This window comes from Silurus meridionalis, chromosome 11 (genome assembly GCF_014805685.1).
Source record: "Silurus meridionalis isolate SWU-2019-XX chromosome 11, ASM1480568v1, whole genome shotgun sequence".
NCBI lineage: Eukaryota > Metazoa > Chordata > Actinopteri > Siluriformes > Siluridae > Silurus > Silurus meridionalis.
Genome location: NC_060894.1, coordinates 22,842,501 through 22,870,000, shown reverse-complemented (window position 1 = coordinate 22,870,000; position 27,500 = coordinate 22,842,501). Strand labels below are relative to the sequence as shown.

The 27,500-nt window shown below is 44.2% G+C and overlaps 2 protein-coding genes and 1 long non-coding RNA gene across 5 annotated transcripts in view; 2 read left to right on the top strand and 1 right to left on the bottom strand.

The window, feature by feature from the left end:
- The window catches only part of trim37 (tripartite motif containing 37), a 14,117-nt gene extending 1,689 nt beyond the window's left edge, over window positions 1–12,428 (top strand). The window contains exons 5-27 of one of the 3 annotated variants that reach the window (XM_046861746.1): window positions 224–264; window positions 772–888; window positions 1,774–1,861; window positions 2,014–2,136; window positions 2,336–2,459; window positions 2,566–2,633; window positions 3,150–3,274; window positions 3,580–3,630; window positions 3,712–3,793; window positions 3,903–3,979; window positions 4,153–4,332; window positions 4,431–4,545; window positions 4,647–4,868; window positions 6,481–6,617; window positions 8,316–8,398; window positions 9,341–9,517; window positions 9,764–10,063; window positions 10,152–10,313; window positions 10,392–10,569; window positions 10,729–10,844; window positions 11,052–11,192; window positions 11,445–11,527; window positions 11,576–12,428. In XM_046861746.1, the coding sequence (XP_046717702.1) occupies window positions 224–264; window positions 772–888; window positions 1,774–1,861; window positions 2,014–2,136; window positions 2,336–2,459; window positions 2,566–2,633; window positions 3,150–3,274; window positions 3,580–3,630; window positions 3,712–3,793; window positions 3,903–3,979; window positions 4,153–4,332; window positions 4,431–4,545; window positions 4,647–4,868; window positions 6,481–6,617; window positions 8,316–8,398; window positions 9,341–9,517; window positions 9,764–10,063; window positions 10,152–10,313; window positions 10,392–10,569; window positions 10,729–10,844; window positions 11,052–11,192; window positions 11,445–11,503 (2,766 nt within the window). In that variant the 3' untranslated portion in view covers window positions 11,504–11,527; window positions 11,576–12,428. Of the gene's footprint in view, window positions 1–223; window positions 265–771; window positions 889–1,773; window positions 1,862–2,013; window positions 2,137–2,335; window positions 2,460–2,565; window positions 2,634–3,149; window positions 3,275–3,579; window positions 3,631–3,711; window positions 3,794–3,902; window positions 3,980–4,152; window positions 4,333–4,430; window positions 4,546–4,646; window positions 4,869–6,480; window positions 6,618–8,315; window positions 8,399–9,340; window positions 9,518–9,763; window positions 10,064–10,151; window positions 10,314–10,391; window positions 10,570–10,728; window positions 10,845–11,051; window positions 11,193–11,444 lie in introns of all 3 variants that reach the window. The other 2 variants (XM_046861747.1, XM_046861745.1) reach the window with 2 other exon arrangements.
- Window positions 12,429–17,327: 4,899 nt separating this feature from the next.
- LOC124393754 overlaps window positions 17,328–27,500 on the top strand; it is a 21,453-nt gene continuing 11,280 nt past the window's right edge. The window contains exons 1-2 of the long non-coding RNA XR_006927364.1: window positions 17,328–17,464; window positions 25,698–25,725. This is a non-coding gene — a long non-coding RNA (uncharacterized LOC124393754). The remainder of the gene's footprint in view (window positions 17,465–25,697; window positions 25,726–27,500) is intronic.
- ppm1e (protein phosphatase, Mg2+/Mn2+ dependent, 1E) overlaps window positions 18,022–27,500 on the bottom strand; it is a 26,979-nt gene continuing 17,500 nt past the window's right edge. Inside the window, exons 3-7 of the mRNA XM_046861757.1 lie at window positions 24,956–25,155; window positions 23,454–23,642; window positions 23,076–23,219; window positions 22,406–22,499; window positions 18,022–18,975 (exon numbers count right to left, since the gene is read on the bottom strand). Coding sequence (XP_046717713.1) covers window positions 18,122–18,975; window positions 22,406–22,499; window positions 23,076–23,219; window positions 23,454–23,642; window positions 24,956–25,155 — 1,481 coding nt within the window. The 3' untranslated portion in view covers window positions 18,022–18,121. The remainder of the gene's footprint in view (window positions 18,976–22,405; window positions 22,500–23,075; window positions 23,220–23,453; window positions 23,643–24,955; window positions 25,156–27,500) is intronic.

Genomic DNA, 27,500 nt, shown 5'->3' with positions numbered 1-27,500 from the left:
ATGAGTCCACAGATGTCCACAGACCAATCACTGATATTCCTACTTACACTGAGTGGTCAAAAGTATGTGAACCCCTGACCATCACTCCCATGCTTACTGAACATCTTTATTGTGACTGGTGTTTCTGAACACTGCATTCATAATTATACACCTTAATTTTGTGTGTGTGTGTGTGTGTGTGTGTGTGTGTGTGTGTGTGTGTGTGTGTGTGTGTGTGTGGTAGCGTTGGCTGACAGAACAAAGGGCACAGTGTCCACACTGTCGGTAAGTTTTTACTCCAGTCAGTGTGAAAGTGTGAGATCTGTTGATATTCTGTACATGATTGTTAGTCACTGTTTAACACACTGCCAGGTTACAAAAAACGAGTGTGTGCGCGCGAAAATGTATTTATAATCACTTTGGGGATATTCTGCACTAAATACTGTCGAAAAAATCAAAAACCTCACACTCGCGCGCACACTCGACAGTATTTAGTGCAGAATATCCCCAAAGTGATTATAAATACATTAAACTCTACCACTATATTTGAGATTTGATATAAATATTTGACTGTTTTTAATGGAAAAAATCAAAATGTATTTTATTTATAAAGATACAAAATAAAGATCAGACTGAAGTGAATAAAGGAATAGTAGATAAAAGGGGATTATGTGTGTATAAGACTAAAAAAACAGATGTGATTCTGGATTAAGATGTGAATATAGCATCACTTATTATAGCATAGCGTGTGTGTGTGTGTGTGTGTGTGTGTGTGTGTGTGTGTGTGTAAAGAGCTCCGTTACAGCTGCGGGAGCTGGTGAATTGCCGCTGGGCCGAGGAGGTCACACAGCAGCTGGACACACTGCAGCTCTGTAATCTCTCCAAACATGAAGAAAATGATAAAGACAAGTGAGCAGCACACCGTGTTCACACCACCACACCATTATACTCACTACATTTTACATTTACACTCTCTTCCAGAGCAACTTCTCATTTACACTAGTGAGCAGATGAGGGTTAGGACCGTGCTCGGGGGCCCAGCAGTGGAAACTTAATAGTGCTGGGATTTGAACCTCACAACCTTCTGATCAGATGTTGAACATCTTAACCAACTGAGCTGCTACCTGCGTTTCTCCACGCTGTTGTTTTGTGTCACACCCCTCTGTTTATTCCACATCACACACGTTTTCTCTACGTGTTGCTCCTACAGCAGTGATGAAATGACCTTTAACCCCCTCCCTGTCCTGCCCCGCCCCATCAGAGCGAATCAGTAAAAGAATCTGGAATGATTGACAGTAGTATGTGTGTGTATTCACACTCACAATGGGGTGTAAGGTACATGAAATCCACTGTTCTGTACAAACCTCAGTTTATAAATCACTGTTCAGTTCAATTTACAAAAGATAAAATTGTTTTTATTAACATCATTTTATATGATTAACATTTGTGAACATCAGCAAACATTTTTTATTTAAACTCCTGCTTGGTTAAATAATATTTTATATAAATTAAATATAAAAAATTAACATGACACTTTTTATTATATTTATTAAATTATATATATATATATATATATTATATTGGCACACATTTAAATTGATTAAATAAAATGAAATAAATGTAAAAATAGTTTATATTTGGGTGAAGACACACTCCACTCTTCTCGTCACACAGCGACACCAGCCGCTCAGCTGCCACCCTGAAAACAGTCGCTTGTGCTGTCCTCAGAAATGCTTTGTGTGATTCAGATTTTATTCTCAAGCTGTTTTTTAAATCAATTTTATTTATTTACAGATGTGAAAACCACCATGAGAAGTTGAGTGTGTTTTGCTGGACCTGCAAGAAATGCATCTGTCATCAGTGTGCACTGTGGGGAGGCATGGTACACACTTAGTTCTTACTCCTGTAGTCAGAATACTGTTATTTCCTATTGAGTTGTAATCAGTTAATGTGACAGATACACACAGATCTCACACAGATACACACATCATTGTCTTTTGGATTGTTTTGTTTGGATATTTTTTTTTATTACAGCACGGAGGACACACGTTCAAGCCCCTGGCTGAGATTTACGAGCAGCATGTGAACAAGGTGAACGAGGAGGTGGCCAAACTGCGACGTCGTCTCATGGAGCTCATCAGCCTCGTCCAGGAAGTGGTACACTGACCAGAAGTTTTGTTCAAAAAGAAACGATTCACTTTAAAATGCGTCCATGATGAGGGCTATCCACTAGGGGGCACTAGAGTTCACTATTTTTACAGCTCAAACAGAGGGCAGAATTTGTGCAGTCTGTGTGTCTGATTTAAAACAGTTCACGTGTGTAAGTGTGTGAGAGATGTGTATGTGTGTTACTCAGGAGAAGAATGTGGAGGCGGTGCGAGGGGCGAAGGACGAGCGAGTGCGAGAGATTAGGAACGCTGTAGAGATGATGATCGCACGGCTGGACAATCAGCTCAAGAACAAACTCATCACACTCATGGGTAAACTGCACACACACGCACACACACACACACACACACACACTTCAAGTGTACTTTCAGATAGAGAGAAGAACTGAGTGTGTGTGTGTGTGTGTGTGTTGGACAGGTCAAAAGACGTCCCTCACACAGGAGACAGAGCTGCTCGAGTCTCTACTGCAGGAAGTGGATCACCAGGTGGGTGAAGGACTGTTGATGGACTGTTTTGTTGATATTATACAAATAGTTAGTTTGGATTGTACTCGTCAATAATCGATTAATCAACCGATATAATGGATACTGGATAAAATAGTATCCAATAGTACTAAACTTTATTAACCAAAAAAACAAACAGTACTGAATTTTTAAAATGTGCTAAATGAAATAAATATGAATATATTCATTAATAATTATAGTTATATAATTACTAAATTATAAATATAATATAGCGCTCTCTGTGCATCTCGTGTGTAAATACAAACAGCATGTGGTGTCAGTGATTTGCCTCTAGAGGCCGCTCTTGTAATAACAGCAGACCAGAAGCTGGAAAAATGATCAGTAAGGAATCGGTCAACCTTAAGTTTTATTAACCTTATTTACATAAATGAGAGTAAAGGATGGCAATTCAATAAATAAAAACTATCTATCTATCTGTGTGTATGTGTGTGTGTATCTGTCTATCTAAATAAATCTGTTCTGTATGTTCTATTCCAGCTGCGCTCTTGCAGTAAGAGTGAGCTGATCTTGAAGAGCCCAGAGATCCTGCTCATGTTCCAGCAGGTTCACAGGAAGCCCATGCAGTCATTCGTAACTACGCCTGTACCACCTGACTTCACCAGGTAACACACACGCTCACACAGAGCAACACTGCCTGAAAGTGTGTAAATTAATCCTTTCATCTTACACACTTCAAACATACTATTTATTTATTTGTTTACTTGTTTGACTTGTTTACTTGAATAAAAACATGATTACAGAGACGCTGAAACAGAAGTGTTTGAACATTTGTTAACCGTTTTGTCTGTCAAACTTCTGTTACTTGTTCTTTTGTTGGGTTTATGGATCACAACATTTGGAGAAAGATGTAAATGTTTGAATGGTAAATCTGTTCATCTAGAACTTTCCTACATGTGTGTTTCCTCAGTGAGCTGGTTCCTGCTTATGACTCGAGCACTTTCGTTCTGGCAAACTTCAGGTATTTAATGGATTTAATGTCTCTGCAGTTAAGGTAGGTGTGTGTGATTTTGAGTGTGTGTGTGTGTGTGTGTGTGTGCAGTACACTGAGACAGAGAGCAGACCCAGTGTATAGCCCTCCACTCCAGGTGTCAGGATTGTGCTGGAGGCTGAAGGTTTACCCTGTAAGTGATTTTTACACTTTTGTTTTCTCTATATTTTTAGTGTCACCTTGATAAAATGCTCAGTGTGTGTGTGTGTGTGTGTGTGTGTGTGTGTGTGTGTGTGTTTCAGGATGGTAACGGCGTTGTTCGTGGAAACTACCTTTCCGTTTTCCTGGAGCTGTCAGCTGGCCTGCCTGAGACCTCCAAGTAAAGAACTCTTTTATTTTTTTATATATAAATATCAGTGTGGTGTGTGTGTGTGTGTGTGTGTGTGTGTGTGTGTGTGTGTGTGTGTGTGTGTGTCATGTTGATCTGGGCCTATCACCTCCGTAGTATGATTGTAGCACTTTCATGTTGATCCTCAGCCTACCTGTGTGCAGGTATGAGTACCGTGTAGAGATGGTGCATCAGGCTTCCAATGACCCGACCAAGAACATCATCCGCGAGTTTGCATCAGACTTCGAGGTGGGCGAGTGCTGGGGCTACAACCGCTTCTTCAGGTTGGATCTTCTCGCTAGTGAGGGGTATCTCAACATGCAGACCGACACACTCATCCTGAGGTTTGTGTTGAAATCGTCACGTCCTCCTGTGTGTGTTATGATGCATAAAGAAGTAAGGGTGTGTGTGTGTGTGTGTGTGTGTGTGTGTGTGTGTATAGGTATCAGGTGAGATCACCCACCTTCTTTCAGAAGTGCCGTGATCAATACTGGTACATCAGCCAACTGGAGGCGGCGCAGTCCAGCTACATCCAACAGATCAACAACCTGAAGGAGGTGAGTGCAGGAAACACACTGCACACACACACTACACGCTGTGTACACACTGCACACACACTACACACCCTGTATGTGTCTGTGGTGTGTGTGTGGATCAGAGGCTGGCCATCGAACTTTTCCGGCGACAGAATTCTCGGAGCTCGTCCCCACCCGATCATCGCATGTGCCAGCCCACATCCAGCACCAGTACCACTGCTTCGGGCCGAGACTCCCGCCCTGGGAAGAGCACTACGGTAGAGGACGGGTCACTGGTGAACGGGGACCAGACAAAGGAGGAGGAGGAAGAGGAAGAAGAAAAGACGCAGCATGATGACTCAAATGTAAGGAGACATTTCACAAACGATACGATACATTACAGATACATATGAAGAGCCACTGATGCAATACGATACGATTCCTCCTTATTACGATGCAGTACAAACCTGTTTCTAAAGTAAAGATCGCCCACTTTTATCATCAGTTTACTTTAGTGCCTTCTGACTTCTAACGCACTTCTAACGCACGGCCCTTTCACACGCCTTTGTAGTGCAAAAAAAAAAACCTGTTGTCTTCAGGAAGTTGCAGCTCTATCTTTGCCATGTTAATCTGTATTCTCTGACTCTCAGGACACGCCTCGGCCTCCGTAGTGTTGCATATTCACGTAGCAGCAGTGATGCTAAAAGAGAACGCGCTCGAGATACAGTTTAGCGAGGAGAAATCGAGCTACATAGAAAATATTAGTCACAAATTATTGGTCACTTTCTAAATAATAAAAGTATAGCGCATCTACTAATAATTATAAATAAATAAATCGGGTTTTACAGACGCAAATATGTTGAAAGCGATACATCGTGATACATATGACAACTTGTATCCCATGCACACTTTTTTAAATTGATGCATCACGTCGTTAACATTTATGACAATGCACTATGTGAATCAGAGAATCTTGTCCATAGTAGACAGACGTGCAGGTTAATCTGAAATGGGAATGTGGTTGTGTCTTTGACTCCATATATGGAAGTTATTAATAGAAGAAGGATTCCACTGGTGTTAATATTCACAGCTGTTTTGAAGGGCAGGGTGCTATTTAGAAATGTCAGTTTAGGATTTTGGTTGATGGACACGCCCCCCAGGTTGATGGACACGCCCCCCAGGTTGATGGACACGCCCTACCTTCTGATTTTATGGATGTTTATTAAATCTAATTGCTGTCACCAAGGCAGCAAAATTCTCCCGATTAGATTCGGTTCAAAATAATATATAATTATTTGTCTGTGACCAGCATCAGTTCTTGGTTCTGTAACGTGTCGGAAATCAATCCGCAGCTCGGAGCAGACCCGGCTCACAGATCTGAACATATCGCACGAAGTCTGTTCAAAACCAGACTAAAAGTATGTCTCATGCACAGAAATAGCAACTGCAGATCGAGTGATAAATCAAACCTAATGACACATGTGACACGAGGAATTAATCTCTGTCGAGAGTAAAGGAGCTGCAGCTCGCGCAGCAGGACATCTCATCTTCTCCTCATCAGCATCCTCAAGTAAAAAGTAGTCCTGCAAAAGATCAGGAGGGTGGGGAGAAGAGACGTCTGAGCGGAAAAGAAAGATAAAAATATAGTGATTATTTTCCTGTGAATTCACTGCGTATGCACACTACATATAGGGTATGTTATATGAATAGCTCAGGATTTCTTTGTGTTCCTCTCAAGGTTTCTTCCTCACACCATCAGTGAGTTTTTCCCTGCCACATTTGCCACCGTTTTATTTGTGTAAAGCTGCTATGAGACAAAGTCCATTCTACAAATAGAATAGAATTGAAATCATATAAAACCACTCTGCACCTCCTTTCTATTTGAAAGTAAGCCATCAGGCACCATGATTCATTGCCACGGTGTTGTTTTTCAAATGTCCGATTAAATTTGGTTCCTGTAACCATGTGTGATGTTAGGAGCTGTCTGACGGTGACCTGGAGGTGGACTGTCTGACCGGAGATGAGGACGTGAACCCTCTGGACGGCAGCAGCACATCCGGCAGCTCCACGGCCACCAGCAACACGGAGGAGAACGACATCGACGAGGAGAACATGTGAGTGTCGGTTTCATCCGAGGCAAAGGCTGAAGCTCAACACTCATCAAAGGCTTCCTGAACGTCTGAGTCTGGGATCCTGGTGTAAATCATTAATGAGGGCGTAATACCTGTAATTCGATGAATGTATTAAATCAGCAACACTGCAAATAAGCGCTGGCAGTGAAGGCTAATCAGACAGAACTCAGAGATCAGAGCTCGACCCGATAAACCCAGTGAGTCAGGGTTTATTCAGCATGGCTGCTGTCGTTGTGTAAAGTGTTTAATTTTCTGCTGTAGACAAGCAGACAGTCGAGTCTCCGCCGGAGTGCTGGCATTTAGGAGCGAGTAGGCAGGACTAATTCAGCCTGAAAGGGCAGCTTTACCCAGAATTCCTCTCTTCTGCACTCTGTCTAATAAAAGCACAGCTTCTATCTGAGCTGAAAGCTGTGTGTGTGTGTGTGTGTGTGTGTGTGTGTGTGTGTGTGTGTGTGTGTGTGTGTGTGTGTGTGTGTGTGTGTGTGTGCGCACACGCGCACTGGAAAAGTGTTTTAGTATTTGTAGTGATATGTCACAGTGGTGCTCCTGCCGCAAGCTAGCGACACACACACACACACACACACTCACACACACACAAAGCTTTCAAACCAGATAAGACAAATGAGTCATCAGAGCTCCTCTGTCCAAATGCCTTATCCTCTCCCTGTTTCTATCTTTCTCTGTCTCCGTCTCTCTCTCTCTCTCTCTCTCTCTCTCTCTCTCTCTCTCACACACACACACACACACACACACACACATCTACAGTCGCGCTCACACAAACACACTAATTTTCACCCACGCACATTTCTTTTACTGGTGGATTTTGCTGCAAGACTCCTGTCAGCTCGGTGTTAGAGATGTGCCTTTCTCTCTGTCTTTCCCACTCTCTCTCTCTCTCTCTCTCTCTCTCTCTCTCTCTCTCTCTCTCTCTCTTTATATTTATATTTATTCATATGAGTATTACTGAAATCCAGTAACCTGGTGGTGGAGTTCCAGATCTCTGTTACATACTATAAATTCCTTTATTTTACAGTACGTCGTGTTGGTAATCTGACAAGATTTGTTGTTTTCGTGACCATGTGGCTGTTTTTCTGGGTTATTCAGTTTCCTCACACCTCCAGAAAACATGCCAGTAGGCTTATTGGTTACTCCAGATTGCCCCTCGGCGTGAGTGTGTTTTCCTGACTCACACCCTGTGTTCCCGAGATAATCAGCAGATCCACGGAGACCATGGCTGAAGAGTGTTGGTCAGCCCCCATCTACCTGACTCCAGATTCTCCTTTTTATCCACCCATCATAACATTATGACCACCTGCTACCTTTTGTTAGATTCTGACCACTGCAGACCAGGAACAGCCCAGAAGAGCTGCAGTTTTGGAGATGCTCTGACCCAGTCGTCTAGATGTCACAATTTGTCTCAAACTCGCTTAAATCTTTACGCCCATTTTTCTGCTTCTAACATCAACTTTGATGACAAAATGTTCACCTGCTGCCTAATAAATAAATCCACACACTAACAGATGCCATGATGAAGATCATCAGAGTTCATCACTTCACCAGTTATAATGTCTAAATGTTATAGCTGATTTGTGTGTTAGATATGAGCTGTGATGTGGTGATGTTTTAGTACTGATCTCTCTCTCTCTCTCTCTCTCTCTCTCTCTCTCTCTCTCATATCAGGTCTGGAGAGAATGATGTGGAGTACAGTGGAAACATGGACCTGGAGGAAGGAGAAATTCCTGATGATGTTATAGGAGCTACAGGTGATTTTTTATTTTATTTATTATTATGCAGGAAACGAACACAGGAAAGGTTGTGGCTCATATCCTGAAGGAATTCTTCTATATCTTATTTTTTTAATCAAGTTGTTTTGTGCATTTTGCTCATTGTTATGGTTCGGCTATATTTCAGCACCATTTTATTTCCTTCCTGCTCATCAACTGGCAATCACTTAAGTCAAATGCACTCACCAGGCTGGAGCTGGAAACTAACGCAAACATGCCGGGAAAATCTTTTAAGAGCTTTGGCTATAAAATGACCACTTTGAAGACTGGGGTTAAAAATAGATGACAGAAAAGTGAAATGTAAAGTTTGTAAAACTACTATTGAGCTCAGATATGGGAGAAAACAGTAAGAAGCAGCTACACGTGTGAAGCTGACAGGATCATCACTACTCTACTGCAGCCTCCCCAGATACTGTAGCGCTAAGAGAACAGCCGTGAGCTAATGAAGCCGCTCGCACCTCCGGCGGTGACTTTAGTGTGAGACACAGTGGAGTGCGTCTCGGATTAACACCAGCAAAGACCCTGGAGGCTGAAATCTTATGGTGCCTTATGGTACAAGTGTTATGTAGCTAAAACATTAGCTAGCTAGTTATAATAAAAATAATTTTTTGAACTGTAGCCTGTGTTAGGTAGCGTATGTGGTCGCTGACAGAATTGAAAATGTAGCTTATTAGATTACGAACTCTTGACAAATTCTTATCTTTTACAACCGGAATTTAAACTCAGATTTGTGTAAATTAACCGTTATTGAATGTTTAGTGCTGGTTTTAGTCTGCTCAGTGCTCAGCACAACAGCGGCCTGTTTTCCGGTCATTATAGGTCATGGAATTCCAGTGGGAACCCTGAATTAATTTTCTATATTTGGTGGTGTGTTTGTGTATGTGAGCCACACTGAGTGCCGTGTCTCCCCCTGCTGCTCAGGAGGCTCCAGCGCAGGAATCCGGGGTTCAAGGAGGAATGCAGCAGGAGCCACGGCCAGTCTGCTGGAAATAGACCCGGTTATACTGATCCAGCTACTGGACCTGAAAGAGAACAGCCATGTGGAGTCTCTGTGGGGAATCCAGCCCCGGCCACCTGCCTCGCTGATCCCCAGCCATGGTAATGCTCTTTAATTAACTCGCACACGTGTGTGTGTGTGTGTGTGTGTGTGTGTGTGTGTGTGAGAACTCCTGTAGCTGTAGAGGATCATTAGCTGACCTGAGCATGTTGTAATTATTGGGAACAAATACTTTATGCACTCCAAATTTAAAAGCTGTTTAAAACTAGAAATGAAAACACACCGGTGTGCGTTTCTCCAATTCAATTCCCTCAAGACACACACACACACACCTTGTTTTTACGCAGCGGCTCTGGTCTCGGCCCGTAAAGAGCGAGAGCGTCGTTCTCAGCCTGTGCGTCGTTCTGCCCCGGACTCGGCCGTCCTGACCCGACTCAAGGCACAGATGGCAGAGGTTCGCAGCAAGATGGCGGACGTAAAGGGGCAGCTGGAGGCTCGTGCCGGAGTCTCTGATGCTCGAGTCGCTCCTCTTTGCTCGGTTCTGGATCACAACGCATCAACCGACCCGGAAACAGCAGCACGACGCAAACCACGAGAACTGGACCTGCTGTTTAAAGCTCCAGGGACGAGCAAACATGGTCGCCACGGTACAGAAAAAACCCATTACCCATGGTGCATTACAAAGAAGGCTTCTGTCAGCACTTTAAAACTCTACTGTGTGTGTGTGTTAAACAGGTAGCAAGAAAGCTGTCTCCCCCAAGCAGGATGTGGGAGGCGCAGTGGGAGGAGTCTCCTTACGCCGAAATGGTGAGGCTGGTGAGAAAGAGTTGAGAGGAGCAGCAGGAGATGCGCTTGAACCTTCGCTGTGTCCTAGAGAGGGACCTTCCACTGCTGAAAGTGTGTACAAATCCATCGGCCTCGTCCCAAATCAGCACCTTGTGTCTCTCTCTGATTTGTTGTTTTTGTTGTGTTTAGTTTCAGTGAAAGCTCAAAGTGCACACACTTCGCCTCTTTCTCTCTCTGGTTTCTCTGAGAACCAGCCCAAACCCGACGAGTCTCTTTACGGAGCCGCAGGGAGCGAAACATTCAACCTGCCTGCTCTGAACACGACGCCCCCTGCAGGCAGCAAACTGCGCAGGCCCACCGGCAGCACGTAAGGATGCCCTGTCTCAAAGCACACTACCTCTTCACTATATAGGGCTCAAATATTCCAGTGCATCATGGGTAGTGTATGCAGCTGAAGGCCAGTGATTTAGTAAACACACACACACACACACACACACACACACACATCTCTCTCTCGCTGTTTCAGTGCTGCACTGCTGACTGATGCATCATTAGATTTTGAGCATGACTGCTCTGGAGACATCCACCAATCACTGCTGAGTCTCACAGAGCCAACATCTTCATCCTCACACCCTGAAGAAGGTGATACACACACACACACACACACACACATCTGTAATGTAGTCTGTTCTGTGGTTTTTAGCAAGATAAATATGATCACTGCTATTTCTGTGGTCATCTATTATCGCACTGATAAAGTGCTTTGTGTGTGTGTGTGTGTGTGTGTGTGTGTGTGTGTGTGTGTGTGTGTGTGTGTGTGTGTGTGTGTGTGTGTGTGTGTGTGTGTAGGCTTGTTGTGTCAGAAGCCGTCAGCACACCTGCTTCCGGGTATGAGCAGTGACAGCGAGGTGGAGTGTGACACCGAGAACGAGAATGAGGACGAGGTTGGAGTTCTGGAGGATGGAGAGGTTCTTACACTGCCCTGCTCAGGTTCTTATACCATCCCATCTCTCTCTCTCTCTCTCTCTCGCTCTCTCTCTCTCTCACTCTCACACACACACACTTTTCTTTTTTTTTTTAATGAAATATTTTCACTAAATTCTGATTCTGCAGAGTGCTGAGAGTTTATTAAATGCTTTACACAGATGGAGTGAAAAGTGTGTGTGTGTGTGTGTGTGTGTGTGTGTGTGTGTGTGTGTGTGTGTGTGTGTGTGTGTGTGTGTGTGTGTGTGTGTGTTTAAGGAGAGCAACTGATGCCTGATGATCTGAGCTTTGTGACTGGGGAGACCACTGAGAGGTGATCAGCAGACTCAGACTACATGGGAGAGTGTGTGTGTGTGTGTGTGTGTGTGTGTGTGTGTGTGTGTGTGTGTGTGTGTGTGTGTGTGTGTGTGTGTGTGTGTGTGTACAGTATTTAGAAATGGAAAGCTTGTATACTACAGAGCTGTGCATTCTGTTATGTGACCAAGGGTGTACATATACATATAGAAATATATATATATATATGTGTGTGTGTGTGTGTGTGTGTGTGTGTGTGTGTGTGTGTGTATGTTGTGGATGGAGATGTTCGGCTTGAGGAACAAAGTATGAGGAAATAAGTATTTCATTAAGGACTTTATTACTGATTGTGAACCACTGTATGTTTTTTGCACAAGTGTGAGAGACGCTCTGTAAGGTGCTGGATCTGTACACTCTCCACTTTCTACATCTCATCTCTACCTGTCAGGCTTTAGGCCACACCCCTTTGCACACCCCTTTTGCACGCGTGCGATTCTGTCCTCGTGTCCACATTCACAGGAAACTCAGTGAGTAATTCATTTCCTGTTTAATAAACGTTTCAGACGTTTGATTTCAGGCTGAACTGTTCCCGAGCGAGGAAACCTGCTGCTCTTCATCTTTCTCCAATCATCTGCTCCTACTGCAACTTTGTGTTTGTGTGTTCCCCTCTTTGTCCTGCTTCAGCAGGGGGCGCTTCCCAGAGACACAGCATGTTCAGCCCAGACTCCCTGTCATCATTCTACACCATACTTGACCTTAAATAACCTTCACCTGTGTCTCACCAGAGATTCACCTTCATCAGGGTGTATCATGTTCCTGACCATCAGCAGTTTCTCACCTGTTCTGCATCTCACTCTCACGTTCGTCTTGGCTTTTATTTAGTGTCTATACTGTGCATTCTTTTTTTTTTTTCTCCATGTCACAATAAACATGTTATGTAAATGGTTACATTTGTGTGTGTGTGTGTGTGTGTGTGTGTGTGTGTTCAACTCAGACTTAAATAATAAAATAATAAATAATAAATATTTATCAACTATTATTGAACATATTTATGTACAATTCCTGTTGCATTGCAGGAACTACTTTTTCAGATTGGAGGAAACTTGGTGTCTCCTTATTGTATCCATATGCCATCAGGCTGTAAAATAACTGGCACTACTTTGTCGCTGTGAGTTCTAGAGTTTGTGTCTATAAGAACAGATTTAGGATTTTTTTTTCTCATCTGTTTTATCTGCACACTTTATGCTCTATTAAGTTTATTTAGTTTATATATTCTAGTAAAAAGTAAATAATAAGTGTCCTCAGTATCAAGCCTTGAGGGACACTTCTGCATTTATAAGTAAGTTTAGGGGAAACTGGATTTGTTTTCTTTTCTTAGTACAGAGAAATGAGTTTTCAGACACTGAGCGAGTGCAGAGAGATTAGAGAGAAAAGCCTGGAGATTATTCTGATTGCTTTTCTGCATCTGCAGCTCCACATTATGGAGCATCCTGTGAGCTTGTCCTGCATCACTGTGCTTGTCTGCATGTCCGTCTTCTCTGTGCTGGTGTCCCTAACCTGCTCCTGCTCTGTGTCCTGATTACAGTTGCACTTTTCTCTCACACGTTCTGCTCTATTTCTTCTGTTAGAAAGGTCACGTTTTAGAACAGATGATTGTGGTGTTGTTGACTGGAGCTGTGAGCTCGAGTCCCTGCTCATCTACATGTACATGATGTAGTTACACACAAATAAAGAGTTTAATCAGTATGATTTGTTATGTTTTATCTATAAATGGGCCACTGTGTGTTTATTGTGTGTGTGCGTGAGTGTGTGAGCGAGCGAGATCTTTGAAATCCTTAGTGAGAGTTGGCCTTGATTTGTGTTTTTGGGGAGTGTTGGCATTGTCTTTGTCCTCATCACGTCTGCTCAGTGTTCTCCTGCCTCCTGACCACACACACATAGAAGGCGGTGTCCTGTCCATCACAATACTTGCTCAGAGCTATTTGTGTTCTTTTCTGTCTTTCTTTTCACTAACACCAGCTGTCGTGTGCTTATAGAATTCACACACACACACACAATTTGCTCTGGTCATCCTTTGAAATCTTGCTTTATCAGAATGTTGGCTAAGAGATGTGTGTTACATACTTACATCACAACACTCCCAATGTGGATCACATCAGACAGACAGACAGACAGACAGACTTATAGAGGGGAAAACACTATATGTTGTTTATACAAACATCCCGGGCACATACCTGGCGAAGCCCCGCCCCATCTCACTCAGACCACATCTCTGTTTTGCTCATCCTCGGCATACAGACCACTCAACAGGTGTTCAAGACCAGCTCGAAAGCAGGTGAGAACCTGGCCATCAGAAGACATCTCAGCTCTTCAGGACAGCTTTAAATGTACTGACTGGGACATGTTTATGGAGGCTGCAACCAACGGCAACTTCACCGACTTGGAGGAGTCCACAGCAGCAATGATGATGTCACCGTCTCCAAGAACATCATCGTACATCCCAACCAGAAACCGTGGATAAATGTCACGGTGCGTGCACTCCTGAAGACCCGACACTGCATTCAGGGCAGGCGACAAGGCAGCCCTTAAAACAGCAAGGGCCAAACTGTCATCATGTTGGAACAAAGGGAACGGCTCTGTCCTGGCTCAGGTCTTATCTGACTGATCGCTATTAGTTTGTTGATGTAAATGGTGAGTTCTACACACTCTCTGAGGTAAAGTTTGGTGTTCCGCAAGGATCTGTCTTAGGCCCACTGCTTTTCTCTTTATATCTGCTGCCTCTTGGTGATAACTTCCATCTGCTCAACTCAGATAAGACGGAAGTACTTTTACTAGGACCACATGCAGCTAGAAGTAAACTTTCTGATTCTGTAGCATCTCTGGATGGTGTTTCTGTCTCAGTGTGTACAGCTGTCAAAGACCTTGGTGTGATTATTGACCCGAGTCTTTCCTTTGAGTCTCACGTGAATAACATCACCAGGATCGCCTTCTTTCACCTTAGAAATATTGCTAAAATTAATAAGCTTCAGTTAGTTCAGAATGCAGCAGCAAGAGTCCTCACTAGATCTAGAAAATATGATCACATCAGCCCTGTTTTAATCTTCAGCAGAACCCTAAGTTCTTGTTTGGGGAAAGAGGCTCTAAAACTTCTAATGGATTTGAGTTGAACACTTTTGATTTCTCATCCCTACACCATGTCGTGTCCCTCAGCATGTTGTGTTGCTCTCACGGCTTGTGTGTTTCTGTTTTAGTGAAGTGCACTTCAGCGAGTCTGTAGAGTTCAGCAGCACTTACGCATCACAAATATTTCAATTAATAACTCAGGACAATGAACGTTTATGTAACCCAGACAAGAGCGTTTCTGCTCCACGCCTCTGAGCAGCTCTTCACTCTGTCACATGACTTGTGCTTTTTATTTCTCCTCATTGGCAAATAAAGGATGAGGACAGAAAGGACATGACGTCTTCACCTTTGACGTGAGTTTTGGTGTTTTAATTATTTAAACACGCCCCTGTGTTTCACACGGTTTTCTCTGTGAGATTAAAAGTGTTGTTGATTAAAAGGCAGCATGTTTAATTAAATTGCATCACCACCAGGCTATGGCGTACACACAGGAGTGAAATTAGACCACCTGGCACACACACACACACACACACACACACTAGTGTACTGATTGCAGTGTGTTATCGTTTATATCATGTGTGTGAGCTGTTGATGTTGCTGCTTTCTTCAATTAAAATTTGTTTATCTCAGCTCCACCCTTTCCTGAAATGATCTACATAACCCCACCCCTTCATTAAATTGTCTGCATAACCCCGCCCATTCCTTTATCCGTGTAAATCTGCTTTGAGACAATGTCCATTGTTTAAAGTGCAATACAAGTAAAAAATATTTGAATTGTACTGGTTCCTGAATTTATTTAGTGTTTTATTACCTTTTTCATTGTTTTTATATAATTAAGACATTTTATGTTTAAAAGAAATATATTAGTATTATAACAGAGTATTTAACGTATTCTATTATGCAAAGTTTTCTAATTTAAATATTTATATATTAATTTTATTTGAATAATTTGTGTGTATGTTTGTGTTGCACAGCGTTGTTGTAAAAACATACACAAGCCACAAACACTTCTTACACGCTTTATACATGATAGTCACCCGATATACATATTTATAATAAATACTACATTAGCACGGAACACACACACTCTGTCACACACGCTATCACACACAGGTTCACTATTAACTGTGAGCTAATTTAACGGATGGGGAACGGGGTCTTGTGTCCGCAGGTTACTGAGGTTCCCAGAGGAGACGCCGCTGAGACGAGACGTCACGTGTCCGGTCCAGGACAGAAGACGAGACATGACTCATCAGAGGTGTGGTGATGATGATGATCTGTGTGTGGTCATGTTTCAAGGCTAACATATTTAATGATTCTGTAATAGTCAGTCAACTGATCATGATCCACAGCTTGCACGTTCTCACGGGGACATCAGGACGTCTTCTCACGTCTCAAACCGGGATAAACCAGGTGCAGTTCCGCAGATCAGCAGAGACGCTTCGCCGTGTAAAGTTCACATCTTTTTGGTTTTGAAGTGAAACCTTCTCTCGTTATTATTTATTCGATATTTACTTCTCTGAGGGGGTGGAGTCTGGGGGGGGGGTGGAGTCTGGGGGGTGGAGTTATACTCATCTATGATTAAAGCCACAAAAAACTAAAAATAGTCGATTATTCATGATAATAAATAAAATAATAAAAAAAATTTAAAAGCTAAATAACGGTCTTGAATAGAAATGTGTAGCTGTACTGCTTCTGCCCCCTACAGCAACACCCCTGTAACTACACCATATACACCACAGATTCTTATTTCTCCAGATTTAACCTCCATGGCACGAGTTTCTGCACTAAAGTCCCGGAGATCTTGTTTGTTCTTTCCCCTCATAAAGACGTAATCCTCACAGCAAACGTGTCTGCAAGACTTTGCGTACGTTTCGATTTTGGCTGAAGTGCTCCTGTGGAACAGAGTCCGGTGAAAGGCATGGGGAACCCGTGGGAGAATCTTTGCTCTGCAGCTCTGAGAGTCTCATGGCTTTAGTAAGTTCATTATTGCTTACAGGAAAAAAAAAGCAGAGGTGCCGAGGTGACAAACACCGAGAAAGAAGGGAGAGACGGGAAATGAGAGACACGCCGAGGCTCAGGATCCCTGATCATGGAGTAGAAAGCCATCGGACACGTGAGCGTGTGTTTGTTCATGGCACGTCCTCCTTTTTAAATAGTTTCAAGTATTTTGATTCTGGATTAAATGTAAATCATGGCTAAAGTTAATACACAACTACGAGTGTAATAAGACAGACAGCATTTCACACACACACAAAAATACATATATACATGTATAACTACAATTCTGTTAAATATATTTGTGCCCCGTCAGAGGTAAATAGGGAACGAAGGAGAGAGAAAACACTGTGTCTGAGACGCAGAACCTCAGCGCAGCGTTTCTCACGTTGTGACCCACAGGTCAGATGATGACGTCGGCTTGTTGTTTAGGCTCCATGGACTTTTTACAACAAAAAAATGGAGGCGTGTAAATGTGTAACATCATGAAGGTTTTCAGTCTTCCACAGTCTGAGCCTGTATGTGTGTGTGTGTGTGTGTGTGTGTGTGTCTGAGGAGTCGTCATGGACGTTTCTCCTCGGCGTTGCTTTGTTGCGGCTCCTGGAGGAACTGAGCTCAGGTTTGAGCTGAAGATAAAGATGATGATGATGTGAGTGGAGAAAGTTTTCTCTCATCTCACAGGGAGGAAACACGGCCATGTCGCAGGAGGCGACGAGGAATTGAAGGGTGATGTTCTGGTCCTTGTGTGTGGAGGAAGAACTTTAAGTTTGAGTAGCACTAGTATATATTTCAAATAGAATATTAGCAACTTGTACCCCGTTACCCAGATTAGCTTGCTTGTGTGTGTGTGTGTGTGTGTGTGTGTTGGGGGGGAGATACAGTGTATCTCCAGAACACTATTTCTACAGTAAGGTTCATTTCGCATACGTCATGCCTTCTGTGTTTGGGCCACACCCCCTACCTCAACAAATCTCACCAAGATGTTATTACTGTGGGAGCGCGCGCGCGCACACACACACACTGAATAAGGTACCATCTCACACACGGCTGCATGGCCTTTCTTTGGTCTCGATCTCTCGTGTCTGAAGAATGTCTAGAGAACCTTGTTAGTGTGCACTGTAGCTCCTGTGGTAGTCAGCAGTAGGATTGAACATCTTTTTTGCGAGGCAAACGGGATGTTTAATTAAATGGCGCTTACGTGACGTGACGTTCCTGTTATAACCGACACAAACGCTGCCGACTCTCTGGAACTTCAGCTGAACATCTCACCATGCTGCTGATTCTGTTCACCAGAACAAAATAAATAAATGGCAGAATATTCTACACTTCCTCTGCTTTAAATCCTCTCTGTCTCCTATCAGAGGTGGGTGGGGGTGGGTGTGTGTGTGTGTGTGTGTATAATGTAGGGATAAGCTGCAGGTGAGGGGAAACAGGTGTATTACTGTAGCAGATGTAATGTGTATAAAATATGGTTTGACATTAACGAGGAAATGCACTGGTGTGTGGGTGTGTGTGTGTGTTTAGATGGCGTATTCGTGTGTTAAGCGTGGAGCTGCGACTCCGGGCCTGGTTTCGGCGTAGCGTGACGGTTCAGGTACGTGAGGCCGGGAGCTCAGGACACGGCGACACACCGACTTCTTTCGGATGCGCTGCTTCTCCTCCATCCTGCGCTCGAGCGCCTCATCAATCCTCCTCTTTCTCCGTCCCTGCTGAGGGAACAGAGCCGCCGCCTCCAGCCAGCGTCCGCTGCAGGATGGGACTTGAGGTTTGGGGCACAGCCGGCGCCCTCTTCCTCCTTTCAGCCCTGGCTCTGAGCAGCTGGAGATGGGGCAGAAGCAGCTGCCAGGCGTGAGCAGGAGATCGGGCCCCGTGATGCTCAGACTCGTCCGGTCCGTGAACGAGTCGGTGCGCTCTTCGTAAGCCAGATCAGCAGGAGCCGAGCACTGCTGCAGGGGCCAGCCGCTGCGCCCTTTCCCTCCGTTCTCCCCTCCGCCGTCCTGACACACCAACTCGGCCTGCATCTCCTCCTCCTCCTCATCCTCCACTTCCTCGTCCTCCTCAGCTTCCTCCTCTTCATCATCCTGCTGCTCGTCGGATGGAGGTGGAGCTCGGGGGTCCCTGAGGAACACCACGATGACTGTGATGTTGTCGCTAGAGCCGGCGTCACGGGCCGAGGCCACCAGTTTGTGGGCCACCATGGCCGTGTCTCCGTTATTCTCCTGCAGGTGATCAGAGACGACACGCACCGCCTCCTCCGGACACACCGTGTCGTAAAAACCATCACACGCCAGGATCAGGTAATCTTCAGTACCGTCCAGGGGGAACAGGCCGTGATCAGCGTCGCCGCAGATGTACGGTTTGTGTTCAGAGTCTCCTACACACACACACACACACACACACCAGCTTCATTAAGGTATAAATGTAAAACTCTTCAGTTTCACTTCTAATGGCAGATTATCACTGGTGATGGCAACAATGTTCTGGGAACAGATGATGTAAACTATTAAACCCTTCTTTAAACCAGGGTCCCCAAACTACGGCCCATGGGCTGAATATGGCCACTATATTTGGAACGGCCCTCTGAGTTTCAGGTTCCCTGGTGGTCTAGTGGTTAGGATGCGGCGCTCTCACCGCTGCAGTCCAGGTTCGATCCCCAGGCAGGGAACCAACCGCAGCCATTAGTGTTGCACAAGCCAGTGCACTCTTAGTGCCGGTCCCAAGCCCGAATAAATAGGGAGGGTTGCGTTAGGAAGGGCATCCACCATAAAAACGTGCCAAATCAAATATGCGGATGATCCGCTGTGGCGCCCCTGATGGGAGAAGCCGAAAGAAAGAAATTTTATTTAGTTTGGCTTCCAAACTAAAATGTTCCTTTAGTTAAGATGTCGAGGCACCGATAACCGTTTGCTGGAACTAGCAGCAAAAATCCATCCCGATATTTTTTCCGGCTTCCAGTCCGCTGTCATTATGAGAGCAGCCTCTAGAGGGACATCACTGCCACCACATGCTGTGTTTACAGATGAGAGCAGTATGCAGCAACATTTAATAATAATTACTGTTACAAAACAAAAATATTATTGTGTGTGTATTTATGGCTGTGTGGAACATCGAGTGAATTTCCTTTATTTCTTATAGGAAATGTTTTAGAGCACGAGCATTGTGGGTTGTGAAGCTCGTCCCCAGAACGAATTACACTCGCAAGTTGAGGCACCACTGTATTATTATTTATAATTTATTCAAAGAATATATTCATATTTTTATGATTAAGTACTGCTTTTTAATTTTTGTAATAAAGTTCGGTAATATTTTACATACAGGAGTGTTAAGTCCACTATCGCTCGACCTCGTTATTAATCTGGCCTAATTATTTATTAGATTCACCCACCAATCAAATGTATAAGTAAATAAATGTTTTGATTCATTAGCAATGAATATGAAAAAAATTCATGATCATAAGTATTTGCTTCTGTACCAGGATGATCCTCCACGCCTACTTAGATCAAAAGGTGCAGGCTATTTGTTGGTTCCTCAAATAATGACTCCAGCAGGGGGCAGATGTTTCTCTTATAAACCCCACAGTTATGGAACAACCTTCCAATCAGTGTTCGGGACTCAGACACAGTCTCAGTGTTCAAGTCGAGGCTGAACACATTTATTTAGTGGAGTGTTTAGTCAGTAGGTGTTTGTGAGGTAAAGGAGCAGATCTGGAGGGATCATGGATATGGAGTGTTTGGTGAACTGGGATATTTGGATGCTGTCGTCTCCTCACTCTCACACGTTCACTCAGGTTTGTTGATGGTGGTGTGGTGGGTCGTCTCTTATCCCAGAGATCCTCATGTCTGTGTTTCCTTCTGCTTCTCCCTTTTAGTTCTGCTGCCAGAGTGAATCTTACCAGAGTCCAAACTGCACAGTGACATTAACTTTCATACAACAATAAAGAGACTTAATAATCCATATCCTTCTCTCTCTCTCTTACACTCATTCTCACACTCATATATCCTGGTCTGCCTCTGGATGAGGTTCCCTTCAATTGGAGGCAACTTTGTGCAGCTGGTGATGTTTATCTACAGCCTTGATCCATGAAATCCTGGAGTAAGATCAGGAGCTTTGAGGATTTGGACTGTAGTTAATATCAACAGTCTGCTACACTGACTCAGGACTACAGTTTGCTCTGATCACCATCACTGCACCTCAACATCTTTTATCTGTAATAAATGGACATTCGGTGGCACCCAGATGAGGATGAGGTTCCCTCTTAAGTCTGGTTCCTCCTCTGGTTCCTCCTTCTGCATCTCAGGGAGATTTTCCTTCACCGCAGTCTCCACTGACTTGTTCATCAGGGACAAACTTACACTTATAAAGAACTTATTCATTTTTATCACCACATTATCTGTGTAAAGCTGCTCTGAGACAATGTTCATTATTAAAAGCTCAAAACAAAAAGAAACTATGGTGCAGAACAAAAACAACGAATCAGCATTAGGAGGCAAAATGAATAAACATTTAAAATTATAATAAAATCAAACAATGATGCTGGTCGTCACTGCGCCTGTGGCATGTCCTGTTACAGACCTGCTTTACAGACAATGCTTTAGCCAAGTCAGGTTTCAGGCATCGTCAAGACTTTTTTAATGAATAATTAATTAATTAATTATAATTCATACATAATGAGTTTGTTATTTATGAGTAGACAGTGGATTAGGTGTGTCAGAGAAGTATATGAGGGTGGTGCAGGACATGTATGAGGACAGTGTGACAGCAGTGAAGTGTGCAGTAGGAACGACAGACTGGTTCAGGGTGAAGGTTGGACTGCATCAAGCATCGACTCTGAGCCCTTTCCTGTTTGCAGTGGTGATGGACAGGTTAAAGGACGAGGTCAGACAGGAGTCTCTGTGGACTATGATGTTTGTGGATGATATTGTGATTATTGGTGAGAGTAGGGAGCAGGTGGAGAAGATCCTGGAGAGGTGGAGGTACATGCTGGAGAGAAGGGGAATGAAAGTGAGTAGGAGTAAGACAGTACATGTGTGTGAATGAGAGGGAGGGCAGTGGAGGGGTGCGGTTGCAGGGAGAAGAGGTGGAGAAGGTGGAGGGGTATCAGGTACCTGGGGTCAACAGTGTAAAGTAATGGAGAGAGTGTTAGAGAAGTGAAGAAAAGAGTGCAGGCAGGGTGGAGTGGGTGGAGAAGAGTGATAGCAGGAGTGATTTGTGTTGGAAGAGTATCCGTGGTTTGGACATGTGTAGAGGAGGGACATGGGGTATATCAGTAGGAGAATGCTGAGGATGGAGACACCAGGAAGGAGGAAAAGAGGAAGACCAAGGAGGAGGTTTATGGATGTGGTGAGGGAAGACATGCAGGTAGTTGGTGTGAAAGAGGCAGATGTAGAGGACAGGGGGGGTGTGGAGACGGATTATCTGCTGTGACGCCCCGTAATGGGAGCAGCCGAAAAAAGCGTAGTGGATGGATTGTTGCTGCTGTAACGTAAGTGACCACAGAAATGAAATCAATCAGGTTTGTATAAAAGTTAGCTTGTGTTCTCATTTACATTAAAGCAGCTACAAACACTCACAGCCAATAAAACTACATCACAGCTTTTCTTCAGACAGAGAAGTGTAAACTCTGTGGTCCTGAAGATGACCGTTACTGACACTTTAGAGCTGTTTTACACACACACACACACACACACACACACACACACACACACACACACACACACACACACACACACACACAGCTGTCAGAGCTGCAGTCATGTTAAAGGCTGAATGAGGAGAAAAATGGATCCATGCTGAAGGTTACGTACCGATGGCTCTCGACACGGACAAACTGCCGTTCACTCGCCACGTCCCGAACCAGATCACACACCCACCCAGAGCCTCGATCCTCCGCTTCTCATCCTACACACACACACACACACACACACACACACACACACACACACACACACACACACAGTCAAAAATGACATCATACATCTTTTACTGTTTAAACAAACTTGCACAGCAGCTGATAAGCAGCAGACCAGCAGCAGACGAGTCTCCCCTTTATTATTACTTTTCTTTTTCACAGAACAAATAAAAACAGTCACTTAGTAGAAATAATCTGAACTTTATCTTTGTTACAGAGCTACAAGAGAGGAGTCTGTCCATTTCTTCTTTCTCAGCATGCTTATTTTATACCTCTATCTTCAGTAGTACACACACACACACACACACACACACACACACACACACACACACACACACACACACACACCCCTGTACCAGAATAGAGCTCAGACTCGGTCAAATCCCACCGGGAAACTAAATGGAATTTAAATGCAGGTAAATGAAATTATATCCATCAGCTGCAGCCACTTATTACATAATGGATAAAAATAACAGCAGAAAAATCTACCAGTTCTCTTCCTCCCTCCACCCTCCCTCCCCCTCAACAAAATACCCCCTCCCTCCTCTACCCACACACACTCTTACCTCTCTATCTGGTTTGTGGGGTTTCATCAGCTCCACAGGTTGTCCTTTTTTCACCAGCATGACCTGAGAGTCTCCAAGCCAGGCAACGTACAGAGTCCGTCCTCGCAGGAAGGTTACGACCCCAGTGGTGCCACAGCGCAGATTCTACACACACACACACACACACACACACACACACACACACACACACACACACACACACGTGTAAGGGTCGGGGCAGAGGTTAATCTCAGAGCATAACAGACTTTTAGTGCATTCATTTCATTGATGGCATTTGGCAGACACCTTTATTCAGAGCGACTTACAACTGAGCAGGAGCATCACATCCTGTGTGTGTGTGTGCGCGTGTGTGACCGTTATGGGGAATCGTTTACACACCTCTCGTTTTGCTTTCTGTACAAAGTGCTCATCGGTGTGTTTGAAGGCTCGACACAGAGCTTCTACAGGGTCTTGGCTAAACATCTCCTGTTTCACCAGGTTGACATGGAGGTGATTCGCGGCGTAGGTTGCAGCATCGACACCACCGTGACCATCGAACACCGCGAAGAACGCCTGCTCCTCCTGATCCTACAAAAACACCAGGCATGCGAACATCCATAAACCGACCAGTATGAAATCTTATCTCCTGTCCATGAGAAATTCACCTGTAACATCAACAACCAGCCACAAATGCAACACTGAGTCCATCTGCAGCTGGAGGAGTGGTGATGGAGGTCGGGTGAAAGGATGGATGGAGCAGATGGAGGTCTGGTGGAAGGATGGATGGTTGGGGTGGAGCAGATGGATGTTTGCGGTTAGACCGCTGTTTGAGATGGTGTAAATGGGTGGTGCATGACAGATGGATGATTAAAATGTTAGATGGTGTAAGATGAGGAGGAGCAGTTGTGGTGTGTGTGTGTGTGTGTATGATTGGATTGTTTTTTAAAACAGTGGAGAAAAAGTGAAAGAATTTACTTACAGAACACTTAAAAGTGTAATTTATCTGCAGCACACACACTAATTCTAGTTCCCCGTGTGTGTGTGTGTGTGTGTGTGTGTGTGTGTGTGTGTGTAATAGAGGAAGTGAAATGTCAGTTGTGTGATGAGAGTAAATAAAGTTCGGGGTTTAATTAGGAGCAGATTACGAGTCATTATGTGGCTTTAGAGAGAAACGTGACGAGAGAATAATCACTTCACTGTTCAGGGAGGAGCCAACCCCACACACACACGATTCTCAACCAATATTTAGCCAACACACACTAATAGATCCGAGTGCTACAGTAAATCTACACACTGCAGCTACACAAACAAACCAATCACACTCTCTCTCTCTCTCTCTCTCTCTCTCTCTCTCTCTCTCTCTCTCTCTGAGTAGTGCATGTTATGAATATTAAGTGCTCCCTCCCCCTCTTTTTGGAGATGTGTACACACACACACACACACACACACACACACACACACACACACACACACACACACACACACACACACACACACACACACACACACACACACACACACACACACACACACACACACACACACACACCATTTGAGATGTTTCACAGTTAATTGTTTACGTTATAAAGTGAGGTAGTGACATGGCGATGCTGTGCGATCATTACACCAGCGGTGGTCGTGAAAATGAACACGTGAGGGAAGATGAGAAACAATCTGAAAGTGATGCCTGAGCATGTTTCTGATCAACTTCACAAATTATCAGATCTCACACACACACGATTAGGTTTAATGCGTGCAGCCTTAAAAAAAAAAAATCATCATCTGTGTGAGTGAGTGAGTGAGAGAGAGAGAGAGTGTGTGTTAAATGCAGGTTGAAGAGTGTGTGTGTGTGTGTGTGTGTGTGTGTGTCCTGAAGGTTGAAGTGTGTGTGTGTGTGTTACCTGCAGGTTGAAGAGTGTGTTGAAGTCTGGGATGATGACGTGTCGGTCCTCCATTTTGCGCCTCATGTTCTTGATGGCGTGGATCGACGTCTCGTAGTAAACCTGAGAGCGACGTCTCGGTGGGAATCCCTTCAGCCACAGGCAGCACGTCTCACACAGCTTATTAAATACCAGACGAGCAAACTTCACTGCTTCAATCTCTGCGTGCACACACACACACACACACCAGTTGTAGTGCTAGAAAATTAACACACATTTTAGACTTGTGAAAGATCACAGTTCTCAAAGTTTAAACATCTAGGAAGAGAAAAAGTGTGTGAGAGAGAGAAAGAGAGAGAGAGAGAGAGAGAGAGAGAGAGAACTTAAATGTGAGAATTGAGGACATGAGTAAAGAGGACATCTTCAAAGGCAGACAGAAATGAATTGGAGAAGGTCGTGGTTCTCTAGTGTGTTTGTGTGCACACGAGAGAGGGAGGAGAGGAAAGAGAGGGGAACGGTACAGGGGGAAAGGAGAGAAGGAGGAGAGAGGAATGATTGAGAGAAAAGGAGGAATGAGACCAGAAAGAGAGAAATGGAGAAGAGAGAAGAGAGGAGGCATGAGAGAAAAGAAAGATGAAGGAGAGATGGGTCACGGGGAAGGACAGTCCGTGTAACTGTGGACTTATGAAGAGCTTTTATTGTTCAGTTGTTGGAATTTGAAACGAATCAGAAACAGAACTGCTCCTTCAGATACTCTGAACAGGTGTGTGTGTGTGTGTGTGTGTGTGTGTGTAGGTTGTGTAACGTGTGATTGTTGAGTGGTTTATATGAACAGCGTATCTTCATCTCTGTGGGTGTAGGATATATTTAAACTGTAATGTCAGGTCTGTGCTGAAAGCCCTGAGCCAGACAGCCGTCTGTCTGTACCCACGTCTGAACGTCTGTCTGTGTCTCTGAACATCTACTCTCTCAGCACATGGTGTTTCACACTGAAGTCTACAAGGTGTACTGCTTTAAATCAGGTTAGAGAGACACGGGGGGGTTCTACCTGAACATGCCATCAACTTTATAACACACACACACACACACACACACACACACACACACACACACACACACACACACACACACACACACACACACACACACCATCTCCAAACTCGGTTGCATCTTTGATTCTTAGGGTTCAGGTGTTAATACTTGTGTTTTTACTCTGAAACTTGCTGCTCAGCAGTCTGCTCCTGGTTCTGCTCTTCACCCCTCAGTTTCATCTTTCAGTGAGGAGTTCCTCAGCAGGTCTTAGCTGTGCTCTTGGTCCTGGTCAAAGTTTTATAAATCTGAATTACAATCATTTAGAGGATTCATTTGAAATATTTGGAGATTCACTCCTGACTGTAGTCCACACTCTGATTCCCTGCACTCCGAGTCCTGCAGAGGAAACGTCCTCATTGCTCAGGTTGTGTGAGGCTTCAAGCTCCAAGTCACTGCAGTGTTTCCTTCAACATCAAACTGGATTATAGGTCACTGTGGTGCGTGACACACACACACACACACACACACACACACACACACACACACACACACACACACACACACACACACACACGTGCGCGCGCAGAATGTTGATGAGAAATGTCTTTTACTAAACAAAAGTGTAGAAGCTAAAAGGAAAAGAAAAAAAAAACCAAAAAAACCCCTAACATCTTTCTGCGCTGATCTTTCTGATTTGTGGATGAAACCCTCTGGTCTCTGGAGAACATGAGATCACTTTAATGCCACTCCAGCCCTCACAGACCATCTGCTGGTGTTCCACAGAGAGAGAAAACACTATGGACGGAGCTTTCTTTATTTCTTTCTCTCTCTCACACGCACGCACGCGTAAATGTGAAGGTCAGATGTTTGTGGTCTCATCTACATGGTGTGTTTACACCTCAGTCGTTCCTGCTTTCAATTCCTCAGCCATTTCCATTCGGATATAGAAAGTGAAATTCAGGCCAGCGTGAAGTAAGTAAGTGACCTGATTCTGAGTCGAGCAGGAGACTGTGGCCTACATCGGCTGGGAATGGCGGCGGAGCGCAGTGCGGAGGCAGCAGCAGCACCGACGCGTCTCTTCCTGTTTCAGCCTCTCCAAGACCTAAAATCCTCAGCTTCTGGGTCACGGATGTCCTTGGAAATACCCAGAAATGTCAAAGGCAATGTGGAACAGGAGCAGCGTCTCCCAGGGACTCTCTGCACTGCACTTTCCTCACAGGCGGATTAATGCTTCTGATATTCCACTCTGAAGGAGATGATGAAGATGAAAGGCTGCAGTATTTTTTCAGCTCTCAGTGAATTAGATGATTACGGAAGTCTGAAGAGGCCATGCGTTTTTTCCGTTGTTTTCTCGTGATCATGAGACGGAAAGCCGTTTTTAGCTGAGCGACAGACACAGAGCTGTTTCAGGTCGAGTCCCTGATCAAAGTCAAATCTGATCATGATGATGCCTCTAGAACATGCTCCTTTGCCGAATACACAAAGATTCACGAGGAAACAAATGTTTGTTATTCCAAGATCATGTGAAAAGTCA